Source organism: Melopsittacus undulatus, chromosome Z (genome assembly GCF_012275295.1).
Source record: "Melopsittacus undulatus isolate bMelUnd1 chromosome Z, bMelUnd1.mat.Z, whole genome shotgun sequence".
In the NCBI taxonomy this organism is placed as follows: domain Eukaryota; kingdom Metazoa; phylum Chordata; class Aves; order Psittaciformes; family Psittaculidae; genus Melopsittacus; species Melopsittacus undulatus.
This window is the reverse complement of record NC_047557.1, coordinates 19,473,364-19,498,822: the sequence shown is the minus strand read 5'-3', so window position 1 is coordinate 19,498,822 and position 25,459 is coordinate 19,473,364. Positions and strand designations below refer to the sequence as shown.

Below are 25,459 nucleotides of genomic sequence, written 5' to 3'. Positions count from 1 at the left end.
TCTCTACACTGTCCACAAACCTAACTTAGGACGCACCCAAAGAAGCTGTTCACTTTGTAACACATCCTCGAACCTCTCAGATTCCTGGGGCAGGATGCAGTCTGGGGCACTGCTGCACGAGTGTTGCTGTGGTGTGCAGCACCCCCTCAACAGAGCAGTATTCGATATAGATAGCATGGCAGAGGCTATTTCGGCCAGAAGCAGAAACATGTGACTCTGAAATTAAGTCTTTGTAGCCTGGGATGAAGAAATCAAACTTTAAACTGCCTGACTCACACTTTATGTGTACCAGGGCAAAAAAAAAGACCACAGAGAAATAGAATAAATACTACTTGCATATAAAACGATTCAACATTTGTATAGGAAACCTCACTGTAAAATAAATTGAACTTTCTCTGTTTAAGCCACAGAAGGCAAACAACAACAGCACGGTTTGAAGGCTTGGACATTTTCTCTCCTGCCCCAGGCTCTTAGGATGCTCAGTGTCAGTGTAACTGCCAGCCGCCCTCCACTCCATCACCTGGAAAGGGGCTCGACACCGAGGGAGGCGCGGGTGACACAGCCGGATACTGCTCTCGCAGGGCACCCTCGGGCCGGGACTGGGCAGCACAGCGCGGCGGTCGCAGACATGCTGACCCAGACGGTCATGATGACCCAGCTGCCTCCGCTCCAGCCGGCCGGGGGCAGTCTGGGGCGGCATGACTGCCGCTCGCCTCACCCCCGAGCTGGCAGCCTCAGCCCGTTCAAGCTTCCTTAGGCAGGGCGGGCGGAAGCCGCTGTGGCCTGGGCTGAGAGGTTGGCGCTGAGCGCCCTCTCCGGGCGGGGCAGGCCCTGGGCGCAGCGGACCGGGAAGGGCAGAGCGCCCTCGCCGGCCGGGGCGAAAGGACTCTGCGCCGCCGGAGGTGGGGTCCCAGCGCTGCCCCGGCGCCGCCTCCTCCGCCCCAGCCCGGTCCTGACGGCCCCTCCGCTCTCTCCCGGCCGGCTTCGGCTGGGGCTCGGCGGCTGCCATTGGCTTAGCGGCCCCATCCGGGCACTCGGCGCAGCGCTGCTCCTCAGCCGATCGTCCCAATATGGCGGAGGTGAGCGGGGAAAGCGGGTTGGGGCGCCGGAGTTCGGCCGGCTCCCCGTGGGCCGCCGCCACCGGCAGACCCCCCGCGCCCGCCTCGACATCCCCGTAAGGCGCCTCCGGGACCGCCCGGCGCCGCGGGAAGGCGTGCGGGCTGCAGGGCGGCGGGACGGACGGTGGAGCCGCCGGCGCCGCCGGAGCCTGCGCGACTAGGCCGCACGACGGGCGCCGCGCAGCGCGGGTGCCGGGTTCGCAGCCCGCGGGCGGCCGACAGGCCTGGGCCGGGAGCAGAGGGGGGCGCGGCCGGTGCGGAGGGCCCAGGGTGGAGCGGGTCGGGCCGGCGGCTCCGTAGTTCGGGCGATGGAGAAGCGCCCGGCGGGAGGGAGGAGGAGCAAGCCCCGGGCTGGGAGCGGGGAAGAGGCGGCGGCCGGTCCGGTGCTACGTGCCCCTGTCATGTCTCTCTCGGCCACAGCTGGAGTGACCAGGAGCGCCGGTCGGGCTGGGCTCAGCTCCTGGGGGTCTTTTACCCGCGGGGAAGGAGGAGAGGACAGCGGCAGGCGAGGAGCAAGCTAGCGAAGGAGGGAAGGCTGAGGGTGAACGGGATGGACGGGCCAGCAGGGCGGGACGAAGGGGCTAGGGCTGGTGCGGGGCGGTAATGGAAAGGCGGACAGCATCGGGGATGGAGGCGGGGAGCATTAAATGAAGACCCTTGACTGCTGTCCGGCCGATGAGAGCCTGCTCTCACTTCGCTCTCGCTTCTCTCCGCAGGCTTCCTTTGGGAGTTCGAGCCCAGGTTCGTCCTCGCCCACCTCCTGCTCCGGCACCCGGCCTGCAGCCCGCACGCCGCGCTCGCCTTCCTGATTCTTCCCAAATTTATCGTTTCGTACCTTTCCTAACGCTTCATCTCCACGCAATTAACCGCCTGCTAGATAAATTTGAGAGAAGGAGATGTGAACTGTGAAGTCCTTCCCTTAACTCTGGTTGCAGTTAGTAATTAGCTGCTCGGAACCCAAAAAGAGGACAACGTTTTGTTGCACATTTAAGTCAGCATCTCAGTAAAGCCAGGTAGCCTAGAGAGAGACTGCTTCTCTTGTTGCTGATAACTATATGCTTGTGTAAATTTTATACTTCTTAGTAATAACAGGACATTTTAAATCATAGTGATAAGTAATTTTTAAGGTTTTAATTGCTGTTAAGTTTCTTTGGAATACTTTACACAAGCACACATAGTTAACAGCAGCAGGGCTACTCTCAAAATAGTATTTGGGGGCTGTATTTCTGCATAGCTGCTTCTGCATTGGTTGTTGTCTCTTTTAACTATTACGACATTTATTGAGCTTGTTTTTGAATAATTGGGGCTTTATTCCTGTCAGAGACTTTAGATAAAAGAACTTTCACTTTAGTTACTCAGACGTAAAATGAGTTAGAATATGGGTTAGAAACAATAATCTTGAGCACACATATATATAAATACGTTAAGGCATGAATTTTTCTCTACAGTATGATACAAACTTTCACAATATTAAGCGAGCAGCGAAAGTTTGCTTTAATTACCTGCATATTAGGAATGAGCACTTAATAGATGAAAAATTAGTTAGATGCTTTAAGGCTCAGAAGCATTAGTGTATAGAACTGTCTCTTTCAAGACTGGAAGTGGTGCAAAGAGGGATACTGCTTTATTTTTCTTGGAGAGGATTGAAAATTTGTAGCTGTTCCCTGCAGAACTTCCTCAGAAGTTCTTACATGGAAATCTTAGTAAACCTTTTCTTAGCTGCTTGTAAGCCAAGAATTGCAACAGAGCACTAGAATGTAAGAACTAAAAGGGAAACCAGACGTGAAAGAGATATGCCCCAATCTGTTTCTTTCCTCTGTAAGAAAGTTAACACTAAAGAGCAAAGTAACCCTGTAATTTAGTAATTTTTATCACCACTTTGGGGTGCAAAATATTTGCATCTTTAAAACTTGTTGAATCTAATGATAACCTTTATAACAGAAAGGTTATCATTAAAATACATTTAAAATATACTTAAAATATAAATACAAAATACACTTAATAACAGTACTTTTTATGATTTAGTACCTCATAAGTAACAAAAAAGCGTTGGACCACAGAGCTGTCACCATGGCTTGTGAACTACTGGAAGCTTTGCTTCATTTCCAGTATATTTTCCTCAATATTTCTTGAAACTACTACATTTATTCTTCCGTTGTAGGTCAAGTGCTAAGAATTAAAGTAGTTTTAATAAAAGCTACATCTGTGATGCAAATCTGAAGCAAATCTTTATTGTTTACATACCTTCTTAATTCATAACCTAATTTAGCTGTTTAGTAGTGAAAAAATACACTCATTGCCATATACATCACATGAGTAGAAACAGACTCTGTAAATCATGGTCTTGCAGCATCTCAAACCTTGACGTCTGTGCTTTGTACCTTAATGATGATTTCAATGGTATTTTGAACAACCTTTTATTCAGTAAAATATTAATTTGGGATTTTACTTTATGAAACTTTATTTTAGTAGTTTAGGTACTTCTTCCAAGTATTCTATACTGCAAAAGAGAAAACTGCACCTATTGCTTGCAAACACAGAAAGAGGTCAGCTAAAAACAGCTGAATTTGTCAAGTAGTTAGGACTTTGCGTTACTTCATTGAGAGTTCTGACCCTGTATGTAAGAGAATTCACGCTAACTTTTTTTTTTTCTATGATGTAATTTCATATGTTGGTATAGAAAAAAAAGATTACTCAAATTAAGTTTTTTTGATAGTTGGCTCTTTATCGTCAGAGGATCATGACTTTGACCCATCTGCTGAGATGCTGGTACATGATTATGATGACGAGCGAACCCTTGAGGAAGAGGAAATGATGGAAGAGAGCAAAAATTTCAGCACCGAAATTGAAGATTTGGAAAAGGTAAGAGTGACTCGCCTTCTTGTAGATGTCCATACATGTTACAATATTTCTAGTATTGTAGCTCAACCTGAGTATTGAGCTCAGCTCAGAACTCAGCCTGCTCCTCAGTTTGTATTGTATAAGTCAGTTTACTGCAACATGCCTTTGCAGTTAAAGAAAATCAGGTCCTGTTAGGATGTAGTAGTGCATTTTCACAAAAAGGCTGAACTTAGTTTAGATACTAGTGTTATGATAAGTTCACATTAGTGTTATATTAACTTCATACTTTTCATTTAGTAATCCTTTCACTTTGGTAGAGGAATCACAGAAGCAGGTTTTAGAGTCTTGTCATCTAATATCACTTCTAAGTTCGTTTAGTAGTCCTTTCGTTTTGGTAAGGGAATCATCGAAGCAAGTTTTAGAGTCCTGTCTTCCAGTATCACTTCTAAGTTTTGTAAGTTGTATATACGTTGACACTGCCCATTTTGCATACTGGTAAGTGACCAGCTAGATGTATTTGATTCTGTTGGTCAGGTTTTGCTTTTCCAGTATACAGACAAACAATCCTGTTTTAGGTGTGATGGATCACATTCGTTTGCTATGTAAATGGCAGTTCTGCGTCTTAGTTTCATCAGCTTGGCATTTGGTGGGTGTATGAAATGACAAATGCGCACCTTGGCTTTCCTTATTCCATTTTACAATTTTTAATGACGTGTTTTTTCCTGTGTAAACTTCTTGTTTATCTGTGGCAGTGCATAAAACATTTGAAAGTATGCTGAACACCCACAGACTGATGCTGTTTGCATTATTGTTCAGTGACCCCCTTACAGCACTCGGCATAACTGCAGATTTTGGTCAACAGAGCCCCAAGGAAGTAATTTTTAGCATCAGATAAGAGGCAGCGTTTTTATAGTCCATGTAAAAAACAATTTTCTAAGTATAGAGTTGACACTGTTTATACTCCTGGCTTTTGGGGTTTTTTTTGTTTGTTGGTTGGTTTGTTGTTTTGGTTTTTTTTTTTTTTCTGTCATGCTACCTTTACAATTAGAGTTTTTGGTAATTATGATCTTGCAATTATAATAGCAAAGCAGGTTGCCAAGTCTAGTGGTTAAAATGGAATTGTTACTCCACAAAATTATCTTGTTGCTTCTATAATGAAGGAAGAAGAGAGAGCCACTCATCTTAAACGCTTTATTACTTTAGGTCCCGATCCTGGAAAGACTTGGACATGAGTTTACGTATACCTATTGTGAAAAGTCTTTACAGGACTAAGACCTTAGCTGACTAAAGAAAACAAGTAATTTAATCAGTGTATGAGTTCAACAAGAATTTTTTAAAGGTAATATAACTTTTAAAGGTATAAATATTGGAAAATACTTTTAATATTTTGATGGCTTGAGTCAGGTAACTAAAAAAATATTTGCTGTTTATTGTTTTATTAATTGTATTAGGGTGCAAGTATAATGATGCTTGCTAAAATCACTTGAGCAGAAGCTCTTGGAAAAAGCAAGTTACAAATCAAGAGTTCATCTTCTATTACCTTCTCAGTGATCATGATAAAATTATATTCTGTGGGAGATGGAAAGGAGGGCTTTAAATCTGCTAGACTGTTTTATTTTTACGGGGGTTTGCACACTTGCAGCTGTAACTATGTAGGACTGAAGACTTCAAGTTTTTCTGGATTTCTCTTTTGTAGGGGGGTTGTTAGTGATACTAGGGTATCCACTGTCTTGAAATATAAGCAAATCATGCTTTACAGTGTAAATTCAGTAAGAGGAAGTTTTTTATATTTATTCTTTAGTTTCATGCAGTAAACAGTTTTATTCAGCAGGTTGGTGGAATTTCCCTTTATGCTGAGAGATATGGTTATGAATAATTTCAGTCCTGTGCCTGAAAATACCTTAAATCTCTAATCAAGATTCATGGTTTCAGTTAAGTTTGTTTAGTTTTTTTTTTTTGCTGGTTTTTACTTCTGTTCTTCAGAGTAATCTCTTAACCTTTTAGGTCTGAACTGCTTACAAGTATTTGGCAGTGTGTTGATATGTTTGTAAATCCTCTTGTATTAGGAAGGAAACATGCCATTGGAAGATTTACTGGCATTCTATGGCTATGAACCCACGATTCCAGTTATGGCGGGTTCCAGTGCAGATAGCTCTCCAAGTGAACTTGCAGATGAACTTCCAGATATGACTCTAGATAAAGTAAGTCAGAACCGTTTGACCATGTATTATGGTTTAAAATCTGAAAATGAAGTGACCTTAAAATATTTTGCACTGTCTCTTGATATTACAAATCATGTACCTTTGTTAATATCAATGTACAGTTTTACTCCGAATTAATTCTTTTTCAAGGATATTGAGGATTTTATTCTAATTCTTATTACCACACTTAAAAATGCATAGCAACGTAATTAGCACTATGTTACTAAAATGAGAAAATTAGAAAGTTAACGGTTGTCCTAAAACACATCCAAAGAACTTTAAATGGGTTGGATTTCTTTTTTTTTTTAATAGAAGTAGGTTTTTTTTTATAATGTTTGCAGTGTCCAAAAATAATAATTCTGGCTTATAACACACTTGCCAAATATCAGAACATTTGTGGATAACTTGAAAATGCACTTCTGAATGCTTTAGAATGTGGCTTTCAAATGCATATTGTTTGGAAAGGTCTTAACTTGGGGGAGTGCGAGAAATTCTTTTACGTGCACTGACTGAACGTATTGCGTTGCTGATGTAGAAACCTGAAACTTTGGGTTTAGTGATTTTGCAAGCTAACTTTGAATTCTGAGATTTTAGTCTGATTTTCTGCTATAAAGCATATGCAGTTAGTAGTTTGGATTATAAAGAATGGAGGTAGTAGGTATATGTCTCTTTTTTTTCCCTCTCTCTGAGTATGATGTAATGGTGAACTCCGCAGAAAGTAGGGTATAATGATGGCTCTGCACATCTGATTCTCATTAGAACTCATGATGGTGTTGAGGCTACAAAAATGTAGTCGGCTTGTTGTCTAACGCAGTTCTTCCCTTCCTAACCTCTATACAAAGGGGCTCAAACGCGTCTGCTAGTGGAGGAAGTGTGCTTTTTCTTTCTTAATATCCTCTTCTTTTTTTTTCTTTTTTTTTTTAACATACAGAAACAACATTTTTTGTGCATGTTTTGTGAAGATAACATGTTGTCTGTGACCTGTAACTGTCCTCACAGCAAAAGTCTACAAAAGTGCTTGGCTGTTTTGCTTTGGTTTTTCCCAGAGTTTAAGGGAAAACAGCCTTTTAAAGCTCTAGTGTGTCTGTGATGCAAAGAATGACAGAATTCCAAAGATTTGTGGCAGTTTCCACTGGCATTTTTCATTGGAAGCAGTTGGAAGAACATTTTATGCTTGCAGAAGTTACTTCCTGTGCATTTATTTTAATAGAAGACTAAGGGAAAATTAACCCATGTGTCCAACTCTGAAATGAATGGGTGTATTTAGTCTTAGATTTAGGAGGAGCAAACTATCATTTTAATTAAGGGAATGTGGTCTGCTAAATTTATTTACAGTAAAGCATTTTAATTGATGATACCTAGAATTTGCTGTATCTAAATGCTCACCAGTCTATACTTAACAGTCAGTCGGAGGTTTTATTTTTTTATTTTAATGATACAGGAGGAAATTGCTAAAGACCTCTTGTCGGGTGATGATGAAGAAACACAGTCCTCTGCTGATGACTTGACACCATCAGTTACTTCACATGAAGCTACCGACTTCTTTCCTCGGCCATTAAGATGTAGGAGACCTAATTTTATAATAGTACTAAAAAGTCTTAGCATTGTATACAGATTCTTAGTTTAAAATATCAGAATTGCAGAGTAGTGCTGACTTTACTGGGAATTGAGAAACAGTACTTTGCAGGATGTTATATATGACTGTTGTCTTTGGTCTTACCTTAAAGACTTGTATTTGGTACTGTGTTCAAAGCACAAGTAAAATTAATTTTTCTACAAATACAATAAGTTAATAGTTAATGTGGTATTGAGGAAGACCCTTAATGGTTTTCAATAGTTTAGTGAGTTACATTAATATGAAACCCATTCTACTAAGTCAATGTTTCTCTTCTAAATTATTTGCTGCTGCTTTTAAGGCAGGGACTCCTCCATGCAGCCTGTATATGTGAACAGGGATGCAGTTTCTTTATGGTTATTTCCTTTCATACATGAAACACTTTTCCACTAGAATTTCACAGGGTGATCCAAAGTGGTTTTACATTCGATGGGGCCTATAAACCCATGACCACCAAAATTTCACTGCTCATGGAGCTATTACAGGAAAGACCTGAGAACCAGTGGTTCACTTACCTAACCTGCACGAGGTAGTCCTCACTGCTGTTGCAGCTTCTTTGTTCACTGGTGTACTAGAGCAATGTGGAGGATTCTTATGGTTTTAATTTGGCAAGTATCTCATGCTATTTCTGAGGTATTTCATTTCTCTAGAGAAGGGGATAATAAAGGGGATGTTCTGCCTCAGTCATCAACAGTTGTAGCCCCTTGTATGCTGCTGATTTTATGCTAAATACAAGATACTCATATTGAAAGAGAGATACAAAAATGTTAAAAATTATCATGCCCTTTTTTAATCAAGCAAAGGCCAAACTTGGCTGGCATTGAAACTCTGCTTGTGAACTGTTTTATATGAGAATGAAAGTGTGGCAGCTTTATAGAAAAAGTTACTAGCCTGTCATCATACAGAGGATTAAAAAACAGTCACCATTGTTTTCAGATGTCATGGCTTTCTATCAGAGTGTTACTTTCTCTATTAAAACTTTTGGCTGGACATTTTAAAATCAAATTTCTGCCATTTCAGGGAGGGAGTTGTCCTTTCTGCTGCTGGCAATTTCATCTTTTTTTCTATGTCTGTCTATTCCTCAGACACTAAGATTACATTAAGTTTTAAGATAAACGTGGCTACTATATAATATAGGCTATTTTATTAAATTTGCATTAACTGGAAGAAATAATTGCCTACAATTATCCAGGCATGCTGTTGTTTCACACGTTTTTGTTAGCTTTTTGCTTCTAACTAAAGCTTCTAACAATAAAAAAGAGGTAAGACTGGTGATTGTGGTAATGACTACAGAAGAGCCTCAGTTCACACAATCTTGGAATATTGTCTCTGATGATTCTGTTTAGTTGTGATGAAGCTAAAATTGCAACCTTATCTATAAGTATGTTGTTTCTGAAGTTAGAGAATACAAAATAGCTTTAATCGTATCAGAATTATAGATTTCATTCTGCTAGGATTATACAGCTATAAAAATAGAATTACTTCAGAACCTGGTACCAAAGTGTTTCAGATTATAAAATATGAATTCTTCTATGGATTTGAATTGCTTGGAGTGCTCTGCGGGTATTTCTTTGTGGGGTAGAGGGAGAAGGGTGGAGGCGGGGAGATTAAAGACGAGTAAGCAGTCTGTTGCTGGTTTTTGTTTATTCCATTTTGTGTATCTCTCCTGTGTTTTCACTCCTTGCTCAGGCAACCTATGTTGATGTTTTGAGTGCCCATTAAAACTCCTGATGAAAGGTTTTAGTAGGTTATAAAGACATGCCTTCAACTTTACTTTCTTTGTGATTAACCTGAGGCTAAGTCATAGCTGTGGAAGTTGTTTTTCTCATACCTTTTCTGTAAGGTAGAAGCCTTTATTGATAAAATAGATGAAGAAAAATGGTCTCATTTCTTTTTGACTCTTAGAAATAAAGTAGATTGTCTAAGCTGCAGTGATGATTAACGTTTCTGTTCTGCAGTATACCCATACCAGGACTTTCTGACTTCATGCTAGTTTCATAAAAATGTAGGTTAATAGATTCATGGTAAGTGTCTCCCAGAATAAAAGCAGGTGCTCCTTTCAAAAGTCAGTGATACCTTGTAGTTCTGTGCTTGAACTGAAAATTCTTGCTGGCTAAAACCAAACATCTTTGTGTCTGAAGCAAACACTACCTGTGATGGAGATAAAGAATCAGATGGTGAAGATGTTGAGGCAGACAATGGTAATTCATCTGAAGATTTGAGAAAGGTAATAATTATATCTTTAAAAAAAGTTTAAAAAGCCTTTACTGTGACAAAAAATGCATTGATTTATAGTACATATCTAAAACATTACCTTAATTCTGAAATTCTCTGTCAAATGCCAGGTTAATGGCATTTTTAATGCTTCCGTACACAAAATACTTAGTTAATACTTTTGTCTTTTCACTTTTGTTACATCTTCAGGAAATAATGGTTGGTTCACAGTACCAGGCTGAAATTCCACCCTATCTTGGCAAATACACTGATAATGAAAAGGGTAAGTTCTTCTGAATATTTTACTTCTTCTTTTATGCTTATACATAGTAGTTGATGAAAAAATGTTCTTTAAATTTATAAGATAAATTTGGTGGCTTAAAGACTCACAGATCTTAAAGAAACCAAACGAGCAAAACCCCAAACAATAGAAAACCACACATACACACAAAAAGGCACTAAAAAAACTGGAATAACCCAATCACATCATTACATCTCAGAAATTTGATTTCTTCTTTGAAACTCAGTTTCAAAAGGACATTCCCAAGAAAACATTGGAAGGTGGATTACAGTGTTAGTACTGAAGTATTATTAGAGTGCAGCAAAAAGGGTTAAGAAGGAAATGCATTCATTAGAGTATTGTAATTGGACTGTGAGCATGTAACTTAGTTAACACTGAAGATCTTCAAAACAGTATTTTACTTTTCTTTTTGGGATCACAACAGTGTGGGTTACAAAATGGATACAGAAAACAATGCAATAAACTAAATTTCCATGGCATGAGTAGAAAATGTAGGTACTTCTGTCTTCTAAAATATTCTATGTTTTAAGTATTATATTATTCCAGTACAAATTCAGGTTAAAAGCCACAATTTGTGCTAGAGTAGAAAAAATAAGAGTTCTATTTAGTATTTTTAGAAAACTTTACTATGAGAAAAGTAGAGCGCATATAGCTGTGGAATTGAGAAAGCAACTAATGAAAGAAATTTGCTAATGGGTGGAACACCTGGGAAATTACAGGACAATTTGGGGGATATATTAACAAATGAAGGGCATTCTGTTTGTTTTCTGTAAATTTTCTGCAAGTTACTTGTGTTTGCACTGTAACATTTCATGGGGACATTATTCTAGTGTAGTATATAAAGTCTTTTCACCATTACCAGCTGCTTTTTTGAAGAATCATGCTTTGCAGTAGAGAAGAAGAATGTTGGGTATGGATGGAGCCGGAAGTATTGGCAAGTGAGCATCTCTTGTGTTGCTTAAGACCTAGGGAATTCTCCTATTTTCTACGACTTAAGCATGATGCTTATTGTTTGTAAGAAATGGAGGAGTAAGACTGGATTTATCTGGATAGTCCTTTTACTGTTTATACATCTTGACTTCTCCTCAGCCAAGAACTGGAGAAATGCCAATAACCAGAAGATGACCAGGAAGGGGTTAATCTGACAACTTTATCTGGAATGAGTTGGTGCTAGAGAGAACCATCAAGAGCCTTGTCTGCTGGCATGGCCAAGAGCAATGATGTAGCTGCAAAATGGGAAAGACAGAGGAGCTCCTCTTGTGATTATCAGTCATGGACCCCAGCTAGAAGTGCTAGGCTGTCTTGGTTGATAAAGGAGGTTGAAGATGAGCATAAGCAGTGTTCTGAAGAGGTTGGACCTGGCTGTAGGGGTGGAGGATGTTGTGAGAGCCTCTTCTGTATTCCATGAAGAGCTTGTGATTGCAAACTGGCTTAAATTTCTGCTGTGTATTCCCAGCTAGCAGAATTGTGCTATAAGGCAGTTCTGATTAGCTGTAAACCTTACACTTGTAACATGTCTGTTAAAAGTTTCCATGTTCTTAAGCCGTAAGAGAACTTTCAGAGATGTAATTCTATTCCTCACCTTACCTTAATACTGTTTCTTGCAGTTTTATGAGAATTGAGAATCTTCATCTTTTCACACCATTATACTTGTGTGTTTGACTTTAATAAGTCTGATTTTGTATTGCCAAGAAAGTATATGAAACAATATGTGCAATGTTAACCACATCTATTGATCAGAGTATAGGATTTAATCTAGAATTGAAACATGTGCAAAGGCCAACAAAGATTCAGGCCAACTCTAGCATATTTCCAGTATATTGTCTTTCAAATAAGCTGTTTAAGAGGTGCATACTTGGTTTCAACATAATATGAAGGAGGACTGTATATCCTGGTTGCTTGTCAAGTATGCAGCATACAAATTCTTAACAGCATTCAGTTTTTTAGTGAGTGGAAGAACAGATTACCACATTCAGACCTAGATTTCCATTCTCTTAAGTAATTTTTGGCACATTCTAGTTGAAATTGACCAGTTAGCCTCTTCTTTTTTTTTCTCTTTTTTTTTTTTTTTTTACATGTAACTCTTGAAATAGTAAAATAATATACTGTACTCTTTTACTGTAAACGATAGAACTATACTGTAAATTTTGAAAACAGCTGAATACAACTGTTAATGGTTTGGCTAGTTTGTTTATATGAAGATGATGAATATATACACATAATTAGACTTGAATCATCTAGCTGTCAGCAGGCTGTCCTTCTGTAGACTCCTTGTCTCAATAGTTCCATCCCTTATCATTATGGAACCTGAATCTCTTTGCCATGTCACATTGTTTCTTAACTGAAGCTCTTAAGGGAAAAGTGAGCTGCAATTTAAAAGTTGCATGATGGTGCTTGATTTGGTTACTTTTGTGTTCCTGTTCTGTATCCTTGTTAAACAGCTTTTAATGTTACAGCCTTAAAAATGTCACATTTGGTGTTAATGGCTTTCTGTTTCAACAGCCTATGAAAATGAAGACCATTTACTTTGGAAACCTGGTGTGATCTCAGAAAGTAAAGTTAAAGAATACCTTTTTGAAACTTCCTTAAGAACAGGAAATGAAAAAATGATTGGCAGAATTCCTGAAGGACTACATACACGGGACAATGAACAAGTATGTTTTATATCCTGTTTCATTTGTGACACATTGCTTTGCAGTTAACATGTGTTCTCTTTCTCTGCCTTGTATTACGCATGCAACAATACTCAGTTTCTTTATTTTTTTTAAATTTGCTGTTATTGGGGTCAGGATCTTATTTGTAATTTTAAGCATGGAGTATTTGAATATTGCCAGTGATGTGATCTGTGATGTTTCTGATTGCCATGCAGCTGACAAATCCAGCTCTTCTAATAATTGCATATAATGTTTTATTTTTTTTTTAATTAAAACTTCTCAGGTTTTTGACAGTTTTGGTTGATATTTTGAAATTTTCATCATGTATAAAGATGAATTTCCTTTATTACATTAGATATGCTCACTGAAAGCTAGTTTTGCTGGTCTAGATTTAATATTTGCAAACTTTGACTTTTTCTAAAGACTTTCTCCATTTTATAGGCACTGCATGAACTTCTTAAAAGTAGCCATAATGTTAAAGAAGCAATTGAGAGATACTGCTCAAAAGGAAAGACATCTCAGGGTAAGAGAGTACCTGTGTTGTCAGAAATGTGTGTTGGGAAAAAATGAAAAAAGAATAAAAGAAAGTTGTATAGTTAAACCTTAAGGAAGAATCAGATTGATGAGCGTATCCCTTTCCATGATGTTTTTAGCACTGATTAGGTATAATCTGACTGTTGGCCACTTGGAAGTTCCTGCTAGAGAAGTTTGTAACTCGTATAGAAGTTGAGGGTCAGCTTTTCACCCTCCCTTTTTTCCTTTATTGCTTGTGTAACAATGGCAGAGACTGAGGAGAGGGGGTTGGGGGAGAAGTGTATTTGCTCTTGAGCAGTTCTTACCCACATTACAGTATCTTTCTGAGATCATGATCAGCTGTGATACAATGATATTTATACTGAAATCAGGAGAATATAGCTAGCTCTATAAAAAGGTCTCACTCTCTTCCTCAGTATTAACATTATACTATGCCAAACCTAAATTTGTTCTAGTGTGTAAGTCCACAAGTCTTTCGTAGAGCAGGGAAAGCTTTGCTTGAGTTTACAGTGACAACAAGTTTCTGTCTTGTTTGTCCCTTACTGTATTATTCCCTTAAATGAAAATCTGAGTTTATCATTTGACGAAGGCAGTTCTTTGTCCTGTATTTTAACATACGTGTTGCATAAAGCATGGAGTGTGAGCCTTGGTATAAGTTGATATTCTTGCAGATGTTCCCTACTAAGAACTGGATCTAGAGGGAACTTTGGTGTTTACAAGGGCTGTGAAAGTATCTAAGGTAAAGCTGAAGTGGATAATAAGGACTATTAGAGCAGTGCTTCAGAAAGCTCATGTACAACAAGAGATTGTGTAGACCTAATCAATAAGGAAGTACCAGTTGCTGGGTTGTATCCAAACTCACACACGTGTAGGATTTGGATTCCTGTTTGGAGATTGAAAATTGCCTCTTCCCATTTGTGGTTCAGAACCCAAAATTCTGTCCCAAGGACTAGTACCTGCCCTAATCAGATGGGACTTACTGTACCCTCATTAAAAATGGTAAAGGAGGGTAATACTTTCTCTGCCTGTGTTTTAGAGTAACTGGGGTTAATTCACTGCTTCCATGCACTGAAGTTCATGGAAGAATTAAAAAATTATTCACAAGAATTAAAAAATCTTATCACTCCCAAGATAATTTCTTAACAGTCAGACTTTACAGTGGTAAAGATCTTCTCTTCACAGCTTGAGAACTTTGTAGTAAGGAGTGCAAAATTAATGGGGTGAGGAAGAAAGAAATGACCTTGCAGTGAGATGATTATCACCTTCATCTGGGAGCAGCAGAGTCTTGATTTCAGTGTCTGCTGCCAGAAATATTTTGAAACATGGGGGTATTTTTTCCACCTATTGGCTTTAAATGTCAGCTTATCGGAAAATTTCTGGATCACCAGTCTGAATGTAGAATGCCTGAAATACCCCTTCTTAATTAGATCCAAAGCAATAATCAAGATAGAGAAGCAACAATACATGAGACAAACCAAACCTATCCAAAGGAGCTAGTTTGCTTTAAAAGTTTTACTCTTTTATTTGTGGGTTATTTAATTTGTTTGTTTATAAAATTTAGTTTGGAAACTGCATGTTTTATCATTAAAAAAAGGGGGGTGGGGTGGGGAGGGGGTGAGAAGGGAGTTTGCAGGACCTTTTTAAGAAGTCTGAAAGGGTTATTGTCATGGTTTAAGCCCAGCCAGTAGCTCAGACCCACACAGCAAACTCCCTCTTCCTCCTGCCCCCCAACTCCCAGTCTGGGTGGTGAGGAAAATCAAAAGAACGTTAACTCCCATGGGTTGAGATACAAACAGTCCATAACTAGAGTATGATATATACAGTAAAGTATAAACTACTACTAACAATAGTGATGATAAGGGAGGTAACAAGGGGAGAGAATATGAAATTAAAAAGAGAAGGGACAAAAAAACAATAAACACTAGTAATTAATGCACAGTACAATTGCTCACCACCCACCAGCAGACACCCAGCCCAGCCCAAGCAGCGATGTAGCCTTTCTGGGTAACTGCCACCAGTTTATATACTGGGTATGATGTGCTGTGGTATGGAACACCCCTTTGGCTAGTTTGGGTCAGGTGTCCTGTCTCTGCTTCCTCCTGGCTTCCTGTGCCCTGCCTTACTGGCAGAGCATGGGAAGCTGAAGAGTCTTTGTTCAGAGTTCTTCTGAGCAGCAACTAAAACATTGGTGTGTTACCAGCATTGTTTTCAGACTAAAGCCAAAATGCAGCACTGTGCCAGCTACTGGGTAAGAAAATTAACTCTGTCCCGCATGAAACAAGTGGTTTCATGGCTTTGTGGTATATCTACAGGGACAGAGATAGGGTAATCACTATTTGCACTGTCATTCGTAGCCTGAAGGCAGACTGCTTTTGTAGTCTACAGCAGTAGAAAGTTCACTTAATCTTACTGGTATAGCCATGGGCTCCCCTCTGTCCTGAGGGTCTGTGCTTCCTGACCAATATGATACTCAGCAGGTAATAGAGTGTGGTTCAGTATTAGGGATGATCCCTTAGTCAAGAGCACTCTTGGTCCACAAAAGCCATAGTGATCTAAAATAATACAATCCTCCTCCAATTAAGGGGACATGTTGAAGATGCTCAGTCTTGCTTTCACAAGACTTCCACACATATTTTTTTGTGCAGATTGGCCAGTTGAATGGGGTCCCATGGAGTGGTCTTTATGGTATTTCTCCATTTGCCTCCTTGCGGCCCAGCATATACTTGTTTCAGTAACGGGCTACATTGAATTCTGATCTCTCCATCATTGTCTTCTGGGGAAATTATTAGCTAATGAATTTCACAATATCTGGGAATCATACAAGATCTGGATAATCTGGGTGGCCCAGATTATCATGAGTTCTAGTTTATCCTCTGCCCTCATGTTTGTCTCCTCCCCAAGTTGTTTAAACAGTTGATCTATTCAGAGAGGTAACAGCATTTCTTGACGCTTTCTTTTTTCAACCTCATCTTGTAATGGTCTCATTTCTTGACCACATTCCTTATGCTGATATGCAGCTAATAAATACGTTTTCAATATCTTGTATATTATTATCACCTTCTTGTTGCCATCTTTCAGTTTCTCTTTTCCTCTTGTTATTTTATCTTACTTCAATTGTCCTGCTTTTCACACATCCATGTCATCAGAAAAATTCAGTGGAGGGTTATCTCCATGCCTCTGTAAGTAGTCAGTGCCATCCTGACAACTGCACCAGTTTTTGTCATAGGTAAATTATTAAACGTCATTGTTACGGGATTAACGAAATTTAAATTATTAAATGATCAAGTTATAATTAAGCAATAATTGAATAATAGTTAAACAATTTAACAATAACAATAATCAGTAATTGGGCAGTGGTCAAACTCTACTTACTACACTTCTAATAATTAAGCTATAACTTAATATAAATACATGTCGCTAGTATATAGTATACTTTTAGGCTTTAGGTAAAATACAGTTTACTTTATTACAGCTGTCTGGTGCTGGGTAAGTGGTGTCTCAGCCCTGAAGGGTCCTCTTGAGAGATGCCTATTCCTTGCTGTAGCAGAGGTCATGTCTTTGCAGCCTGCTGCTGTACAGGAGAGTTCAGTGGGCTTTCAGAGGCTACACATACTTACAGTGTAAAGCAAACTGCTCATAGTCAACCCCTCCTTTATTTTTTGTGCAGCTGTAGCAGTTCTAGTTTTGTCTGGTCCCAGCTCAGGCTCTTGGTAGGATATGGCCTAGACTCCTTAGGTCCTGAGGAGATGCAGCCTAGCACAGTTCTTACAGGTTTTCACAGCAGGCCTGATCTCAGTCAGGCTTTTGTGTCGGTGGTGCCTGAATCGGAGCAGGGGCATCCATTGCAACAGGTTGTTCCTTCACTTTTTTTCCCAGCAACTGCTGTTCTTTATATCTTGTGAGAAGGAATATTCAGACAATTTATCTTGCTTATACCTTGGTGATGTTATCAAGCTTCATGTTTTGATGACAAATTTATTAAATAATAAATCTTTTGAATGTCCTTTGCCCTTAATGAGTAAAGATCTTAGAAATCAAATTCTTCTATGAGTCTTTATAACAAATGTTAGATTTCAGGTAGGATGTCTGTACCATAGAGAAGAGAGCATGGATCTAAATAACTGAACTCTTGGGTTTTCTAAAATGCATTTGGGTATTCATCCGTTAGCAACAAATGTTTTATTCTTTGTAAAAGCTTGGTGAGTTTATCATGCTACTTTTAAAATTGTCTAGAAGAGATGACAGCATGGACAGAAGAAGAATGCAGAAGCTTTGAAGACGCGCTTAGGATTTATGGAAAAGACTTTCATCTCATACAGAAAAACAAGGTTAGTATTTTACAGTTAAATGGAAGAATTGGTACATGATACAATGCTGAGAATCTGTAAAAACAACACATTTGTCAGAAGCCATGAAAAAGACTGAAACTAGAACCAAGATATTAAAACCAGCTTGGAATTTTTGTCCTGATTTTTTTCTTAGATGCCATTAGAAAAACTAGGCATTGCAAGATGAGTAAATGTATCACTCTGAAATTGACTTACATTGATGTTGCATCCATTTTTTCATTTGTATTATAAGTTACTTTAAATGTGTGCTCTCCTAGAAGTACAGTATTTCAATACTATGGCTGTGGGAGGGGAAGGTGCATCTTTACTTAATTTTACTTTTGTCATGAGGAAGGCATAGTTAACAGAAACAGGCTTAGCTATTTGTGTTCTCAGGAAGTGTAGTCTTCCATTGGTACTCTTTTCTGGCCAGTGAAGGAGTTCTAACCTTGCTCTGGACAGCTTCTGATTGACTCCTCTGTGCCTACAGAATAGGGATAATTTTTTTGTGGTCAAAAAGCAAGAGCTGACAATATGCCTGTTCCCAAATCTTCTGTGTATCTCCTTTATGCTTTGATACCACCTTGAAGGCTCTTTTTCTTCAGAAGTCTGGTGTTTTTGTTGTATTTCAGGTGAACTTTGGTTGCTGTTCAACAACAGTCAGGTGCTGCTGCTCAATACCTGGTTTAACTTGTCCTAGATAATATTTAGGTGGTTCGTATTTTAAATGGGCCTAGCCAATAAACAGTAATTTATCAGATATGCAAAGAAACAATTTAAAAATGCTTTTTCCAACATGCAGGAAAGTACATATGTTGATGTATCTGCCAGGAGGGAGCAAAATTTGTCTAAGAAATCTGCAGCGGTTTTCTTTTCAAGTAGGTAAAATACCAGAAAGCTTAGGGAAAGTTCTGGGACCCAGCATAGCTGATGTCATTTGTGTATGGAAAGTATTGGCTAGTCAGTATAAGTATGTGGAGAAATTTAACTAGATGTATCATCACCCCTGTACTGCAAAGCATTGTCACTGGGAGTTCATGTACTAGGCATAAGGATATCTGTTCATTTCCTCCCCTGCCTGATATGGTTGTGCCTACACTAGCAAGGTTTACTACTTACACCCAAGGCATTTTGGGTTTCCCTCTGATGTTTCTCTTAAGTTTGATGAAGCTCAAGTATAGTTTACTGCCAGACTATATCTGGATAGAGCTGTATATTTTAATTGTAAAACTTAAACTGGAACTGTGGGCCGATCATGATGTGAAATGTTGTGAAATGTTTCTGCATCTAAAAAGGGACATAGTTTGTAAGAATATAGGTAGAAGTAATTACTTTTTCTCCAAGAAATTGACTTCACATAGCTGTCTACATTTTGGGGAGACAGAGAGTTAACATAGATCAAAATGAGTTTTTTTGAGTCCTTTATACATACTCAACCAGATTACAGTTTTATTTTGTTGTTTGAATATTTATTGTTGAATCCCTCCACTTTCCCAAAAGGCATAAGTACGCAAATCTTTTCTGCTTCATTTCTCTTAGGTCATTGATCTGCTCAGCTTTCTGCATCTTAAAAGTTTAAAAAATTGTTATATATATTTATTTATATATATATAAATGCTTTAGATGTAGATATAGTTTGAGTCTAGTTTTTAAAAGTTAGTAATGTATACAGTAGAACAAATGTAATACTATGCAATGCTATTAATGTGTTTGAAATCTCCTGATTTAATTGGTTTGTTCCAGATACTAGAACAATAAAATTAATGATATTGCATGAACGAGAATGGGGGAGATGTCAAAATGTCAGTCTTTATGTTAATCTTGTCAGTTCTTCCTGCCTTCTTTTAGGTAAGAACCAGAACAGTGGCTGAGTGTGTGGCTTTCTATTACATGTGGAAAAAGTCAGAACGTTATGACTACTTTGCTCAGCAAACAAGATTTGGAAAGAAGAGATATAACCATCATCCAGGAGTTACGTAAGTAAAACATTCTTGGAATGTGTTTTCTGTTACAAATCATGAATGCGGAATATTTTTTTCCCTGCTGTCATTGCAGTTTAATGCTGCAGTGGCTACAGCAGCTGAAATTAAAACCATCATAATTTTTAGGCTTTGTTGTCCTGTTAAGTAAAAACATTATGGATGCAAATTTATTTTAGGGACTACATGGATCGTTTGGTAGATGAAGCAGAAGCCCTTGGTGGAGCTGTGCATTCTTCAGCCTTAGCATCTAATAATCGAACAGAAACCATTCCCGATCAACAACTGAGCATTCTGAACTCTATCACTGCCAATGAGTTGACAGGTAAATTAAGAAAAAAAGAAATCTTTTTCTTGTAACTATGCAAACGGCTATTTCACCTGCATTTGTGTTCATCTTCTCTCCAGCATTGACAAACAGTGTAGCTACAGTCTGCCATACTTCAGATGTGAACTGCCTGGATGATGCCTTTCCTCCTATGGACAGCTTACCCCGAGCACCAGTTAATCATGTGCCTGTTGGAACAGAAGAATTGCTCAGCTTGCCCAGCAATGGTGAAAGTGATTGTTTTAATTTATTTGAGACTGGCTTTTATCATTCAGAGCTAAACCCAGTGAACGTGTGCAGTGAGGAGACAGAAAGGCCTGCAAAGAGATTGAAAATGGGGATTCCTGTCCCAGAATCTTTCATGAATGATGTCTCTGTAAATAACCTCGGTGTAGACTTGGAGAACCATACACATCATATTACCAGTGCCAAAATGGCTGTTTCAGTGGCTGACTTCAGCAGTCTATCTGCAAATGAAACAAATGGTTTTATCAGTACCCATGCTCTTCACCAACATGCTGCCCTTCACTCAGAATGACTGTGGAAAACTAAACAAACAGTGGGTACTTTATGCAGTAGTAAACTTGATGGGAGCTATCAGGTTTGCTTAGTCTTTCACTGGAAGTTTGAACTTTATGACATCAGTGATGTCTTTGTATGTATAGAACTATATCTTGATTTATCAAGAGTAATTTCTTTTTTCAGTCCATAAATGTGGAAATGTCATAGGATGTTAGGCGGAGTTTGGGACTCAGAGAACTCTGTGGTGCAGCTTTAAGCTCTGCTTCCATTTTTTTTTTTTAAAGCCTGTAGATGGAGGCCACCATTTCAAAACCAGCACAGAAGTTCTGACTGGATTGGAGTGGCTTTTCAGTCTAAGTTACTTTTGCTGTGACGGATGCAGTGGAATATCAATGTTTACAGGTACCGATCCTGATCCCTGCTCAATGTAGCATTTTTTTTTTTCTTATAAAGGCAGGGATGGGTTTCTTTAATTTAAACTGCACAAACATACACGGATGTTTTTGAAATGGAACCTTCTCTCATGTGATACTAAACTAGAGCACTTCAGTTTACAAAACAGCAAGTTCATCTTGGTGGAAGCTAGCACAAGGGACTTAACATGGGTAAAGTGTGAAGACCTACACTTCGAACCTGTTGCAAAAAACTACAGGCCATGGCTACCTTACACAGAAGTAATCATGCAGCCATAGGTGTCTGTGTACTTTTAAATTACTGGCTGAAACAGATGCTATTTAGGCTATATTGTGTTTCGATGGGTTTTGTCCACAACCTTGGAGAGTAATACGATCATATACCTAAGACAGCTGTTGGTGTATAAAGCTATAGTCCTCACAGCTTGGGATTTACCACTAAACAAACAGTCTGCATTTGGAAGACATCTTAAATTGTTTGGAGCACTGCAGTTCAAAGTGTTAGTTTTGAGGGACTGTCTAGTTTAGATAGGAATAGTAGAACCTTGAAGTATGTATTTTATTAAGGTTTTTCTGTAGTATGGATTGCGTTTATTTGTTTAGATAAGTCATTGGCTTAAAAATGGCACTTCGCTCCGTTGCTCAAATAGGAAAGGTTAAGTAAAAATTTTCTCAGCAGCTGCTTAACTTCCATAAATTTTTTATTTTGAACATTGAGTGCAATTTAGCTATCCAGGAAGTTTGTCTGGCTAACGTTTGTTCTGATTCCTGCAGGGAAGTCAAACCAAACATAGGACTGGATTGCAACATGTTGTAGCACAGAACTTACAGGGTTTTTCGATTAGAATCTGAACCTCACTTAAATAGAATAATCTCTTTCCCTCCATGCTTTTTCTTTGCACTGTTTGTATTACAGATTTAATTGCCACTGATTTGTTTTCATTATTCAAGTGATTAAGTTTGTGTTGTTGATATTTGTAGTGGTTGCTTCAAGGTTATGCTGAGTGATTAGAAAGTAGTGACTTTAATATTTGAAAGGGAAGAGGGTATTTATTATGCATACTGTGAACTGCATTGACATCCTGAGTTTGGGATGCAGCACGTGGAGTTCTCTTTACAGCATTGTAATGAAGATTGCTTTGAAGTGTTCATACAATAGCACATTTACCGTATTAAAAACAAATTAGTTTAGCACAGTGGACAAAAGTAGAGAAGATTTTGTAATCAGTGCTTAACTTCCACATCTGAAATAGGTAACTTTAGTAAGTACACAGTAAATAACGGGTAGCCTTGGCCCTGTGTTGTACTCTTGACATTTTTAGCCAAGTTGTCAGCTTCTTGCTGCATTTTGTGCTGAACTTTGTACCCGGTTTCTTTTCTTTATGAATCAGCACGTTTTATGTAATTTTGTAAAATACTGGCCATGATCTTCCATTGTTATACATTCAAGTTTATCTATGGGTTTACAGTGAGTGGCTGGTCTGTACAGAAATCATTATACAAAGATGACTGAATGCTTATACCAGTTGCACTTAAATGAACATGCCCATTCTCATTAGCTGATGCAGTAATATATTCAGTTTATCTATGCATTGCTGGGCTCTTAATGTAGACAGAGGCTTGTCTAAGGTTTGGGTTGTCAGCAAGTTGAATGGACACTTTAGTTATTTAATAAATACTTTTGACCAAAATTCAGAAAATGATATGAGAGAAAAATGAATTCCGGCTAGTCTAATAGATTTTTTAATGCTGATCATATTTAGCCTGTTGGCTAGCTAGCTGGTGTCGTTTACTTTTAATTCCTTGTTAAAAAGAGGCAATAATTTGCAAGATTTTGTAAATATGTAAATTCTTCATATCTTTTTAGATATCTATTTCAATATTTTCTGACTACTTCCGTGTATAGTAACATTTTTGTGCATGCTTGATGTGACATTCATAAATTTGTACCACTATGACTTTATCCATGTAAAATAGCTATTTATTGAAGATTTCCTTTAAAAGCTGGACTTACTTATTTTTCTCTCAGTTTAAACATTTAAATGGAGAACTTGTTACTGTTTATTAAAAGAATTGTGTTTTGAAAGTCAGCATGAATATAACTGAATTGCAACCATAGGAAGAAATTACATTGCCTTGGTCCCTAGATGGTGAAGCACAATTCTTATAACAAACTGTGATGAATTCTTTGTCCTTTGACACACTTGTTCTTCCTACAGACAAACCAAAAAATGCATAAGGGGCAATTGCAGTGTTGGTAGATGTATCCTTTTTATGTACAGGGAACCTGAAGAAGGTAGCTGATTCATTTAGAAGTGTAACTGGTGCTGTGATTATAGCAATACTTTTGCTTTGGTAAGTCATACGTCTCCTCATAATAGGTTTTTAAATGTTTAGTTTTCCTCTTGTCATGGTCAAGCCGCTGAATTTACTTGAAGGATGTACAATACTGTTAGAAGAATACTAAATTGTGTACGATTAGGTCAATGAATTGTGCAATTGTTTCCTGTTCTTAATTTTTAAAACTGAGGGTCAAAAACGTAGGAAAACTTCAGATCAAGTAGAACATAGTGATACTACTTAATTTAACCAAAGTCTATAGTGAGTGTTTCAACTTTGAATGTAAACTAATGGATAAACTGACCAACAGGGACACTCTTTGCCCAGCATTACAAGCACATTGTCTACAGACAGGGAAACTAAATACAGTAATTTATAAAGTAATTACAAGGTTACTATTTTTTTTATTTCTATTTTTCATTGAAAGAAGGAGGAAGATATTAGCAGTTGTAAAATACGGTAGGAATGGTTATAGTCCTCCTGATAAAACAGAGATTCTAGTTATTCGCAGTTCAAAGTACATACCCTGTGCATAACAACAAATCTAGTGACAATCGGAACATGTTTTAGTATCAGATGTTCAAGAGGAAGTCGCTGTTGTTGCATTGGTTTTAATATTTGTACATAAACACTGATTTTTTTGAGCCTTATTTTGTATTTGTTGTACTTTAATACCTGGTGTACAGTTCCAGAAATAAATGTCTGGAAACCTTTCTTTGCTTGTCAAGCTTTTCATGCATCTGCACTGTATTTGCTACCTGATTTTCAGAGATGCTTAGCAGTAACTCGGAATGCACTTTAAGAACTGTAGGTACCACTAAAGTGCATGCTACCATGCTACCTAGCATACATAGAGAGAATAATGCAATGCAGGTTAAACGGTAAGTAATGATTTCCCTCAGATGTGAAAACATCGTGGCTTCAGTATAGCAAAATCATAGGTGGGACTTGAACATCTCAGAGTAACACGTCCCAGCCCTGTAACCCAGCATTCAGAGTGCATGGTGAGCCAATGGGGGACCTGCATTCTTGTTCTCTAGAGGAAGAAAACTTGCCCAAATCCTTAAATCCACATCAAGCTGGATTACAGGTGAGGTTATAAAAATACCACTCGGTTTAGGCATTTATGCCAAAGGTAAACTATTTCAAATGCTTTTTTTGTCCTGATTTTCCTTTGTCTCAAGAAAATGAACGCTAACCTTGGACCCTGAAAAGCATTGTATTACTTCTAGGATCTTGCATGCCAATGCTGTCAAAGGCTCTACTTCCTAGGTCCAGTGTGCTTGTTTCAGCTTGTTTCTGGCACAACAAAGCCTTGGGCAAAGAAATGGTTATTTTTATTTTTATTTTTTTTAATTAGATAAGATGCAAGCTGTTACCATCCCGAAGAGAAAAAGTTCCAATCTGCCAAAAAACAATGAGCTTTACTTCCCCCTATGAGGAGATGGAAGACAAGTGTCTAGTGGTTGGTTGCTAGAGGTGCAAAAGAGAACACCCATCCAAAATTCTAGTGACAAGCTGCACCTCCCTTCTCTGGTTGTTCAGAGTAAAGATCAATGTTGCTAGAACAAATCATAATGACTGGCCCCATCTGGTCCCTGTTCTGATGCAATTCTATGATTCTAATTGTTAGCTGTGTGATGCTGCTGTCTTAAAAATGGTTTTAATTAGTGTATGTGTGTATATAATGTAGACTCTTTCCCCCAGCCCAATGGAAACTTGCATTTCAATTAATGTGAGGATATCCCAGATATGGGATGGTTCATCTGCTGTGCAGTAAGCCAGGCTCACACACAAAAGATACTGATTCATATTTGTGCAAAGTAGGGTGCTATGTGTTAGTTCCACAAAGGCAGCACACCCTCAGCTTGCCAGCTGCCCTCTTCCATTTGTTAAACAGCAAAAACCACTGTCTTCTGTTTATGGACAGTGTAGCTACAACCGCTACTACATTCTCTCTTGGCCTTTAAAAACAGTTCATAGTGTTTTCAGTGTGCATACTACAAGAGCAGGGGTCTCTGGAGGCAAGGGTCTCTCAGGAGGTGCCATTTTTACTGTTACAATGAATCAG

The 25,459-nt window shown here is 38.6% G+C and overlaps 1 protein-coding gene across 4 annotated transcripts; it reads left to right on the top strand.

The window, feature by feature from the left end:
• The first annotated feature begins 1,042 nt into the window (after window positions 1-1,042).
• On the top strand, window positions 1,043-24,102 carry MIER3 (MIER family member 3). Of its 4 annotated transcripts, none has more exons than XM_005151941.3 (13): window positions 1,043-1,079; window positions 1,835-1,859; window positions 3,835-3,980; window positions 6,026-6,160; window positions 7,602-7,722; window positions 9,917-10,002; window positions 10,200-10,272; window positions 12,793-12,944; window positions 13,386-13,467; window positions 17,715-17,806; window positions 19,655-19,782; window positions 19,965-20,110; window positions 20,194-24,102. In XM_005151941.3, exons 1-13 carry the CDS (start codon window positions 1,071-1,073, stop codon window positions 20,649-20,651), a joined length of 1,653 nt encoding a protein of 550 aa, XP_005151998.2. In that variant the 5' UTR covers window positions 1,043-1,070; the 3' UTR covers window positions 20,652-24,102. The 4 variants fall into 4 exon arrangements, with proteins under 4 accessions (XP_005151998.2, XP_030907464.1, XP_030907465.1 ...); XM_031051604.2 differs by having other exon boundaries at window positions 17,712-17,806; XM_031051605.2 differs by lacking the exon at window positions 1,043-1,079 and having other exon boundaries at window positions 1,836-1,859; window positions 3,853-3,980; window positions 17,712-17,806.
• Window positions 24,103-25,459: the final 1,357 nt, after the last annotated feature.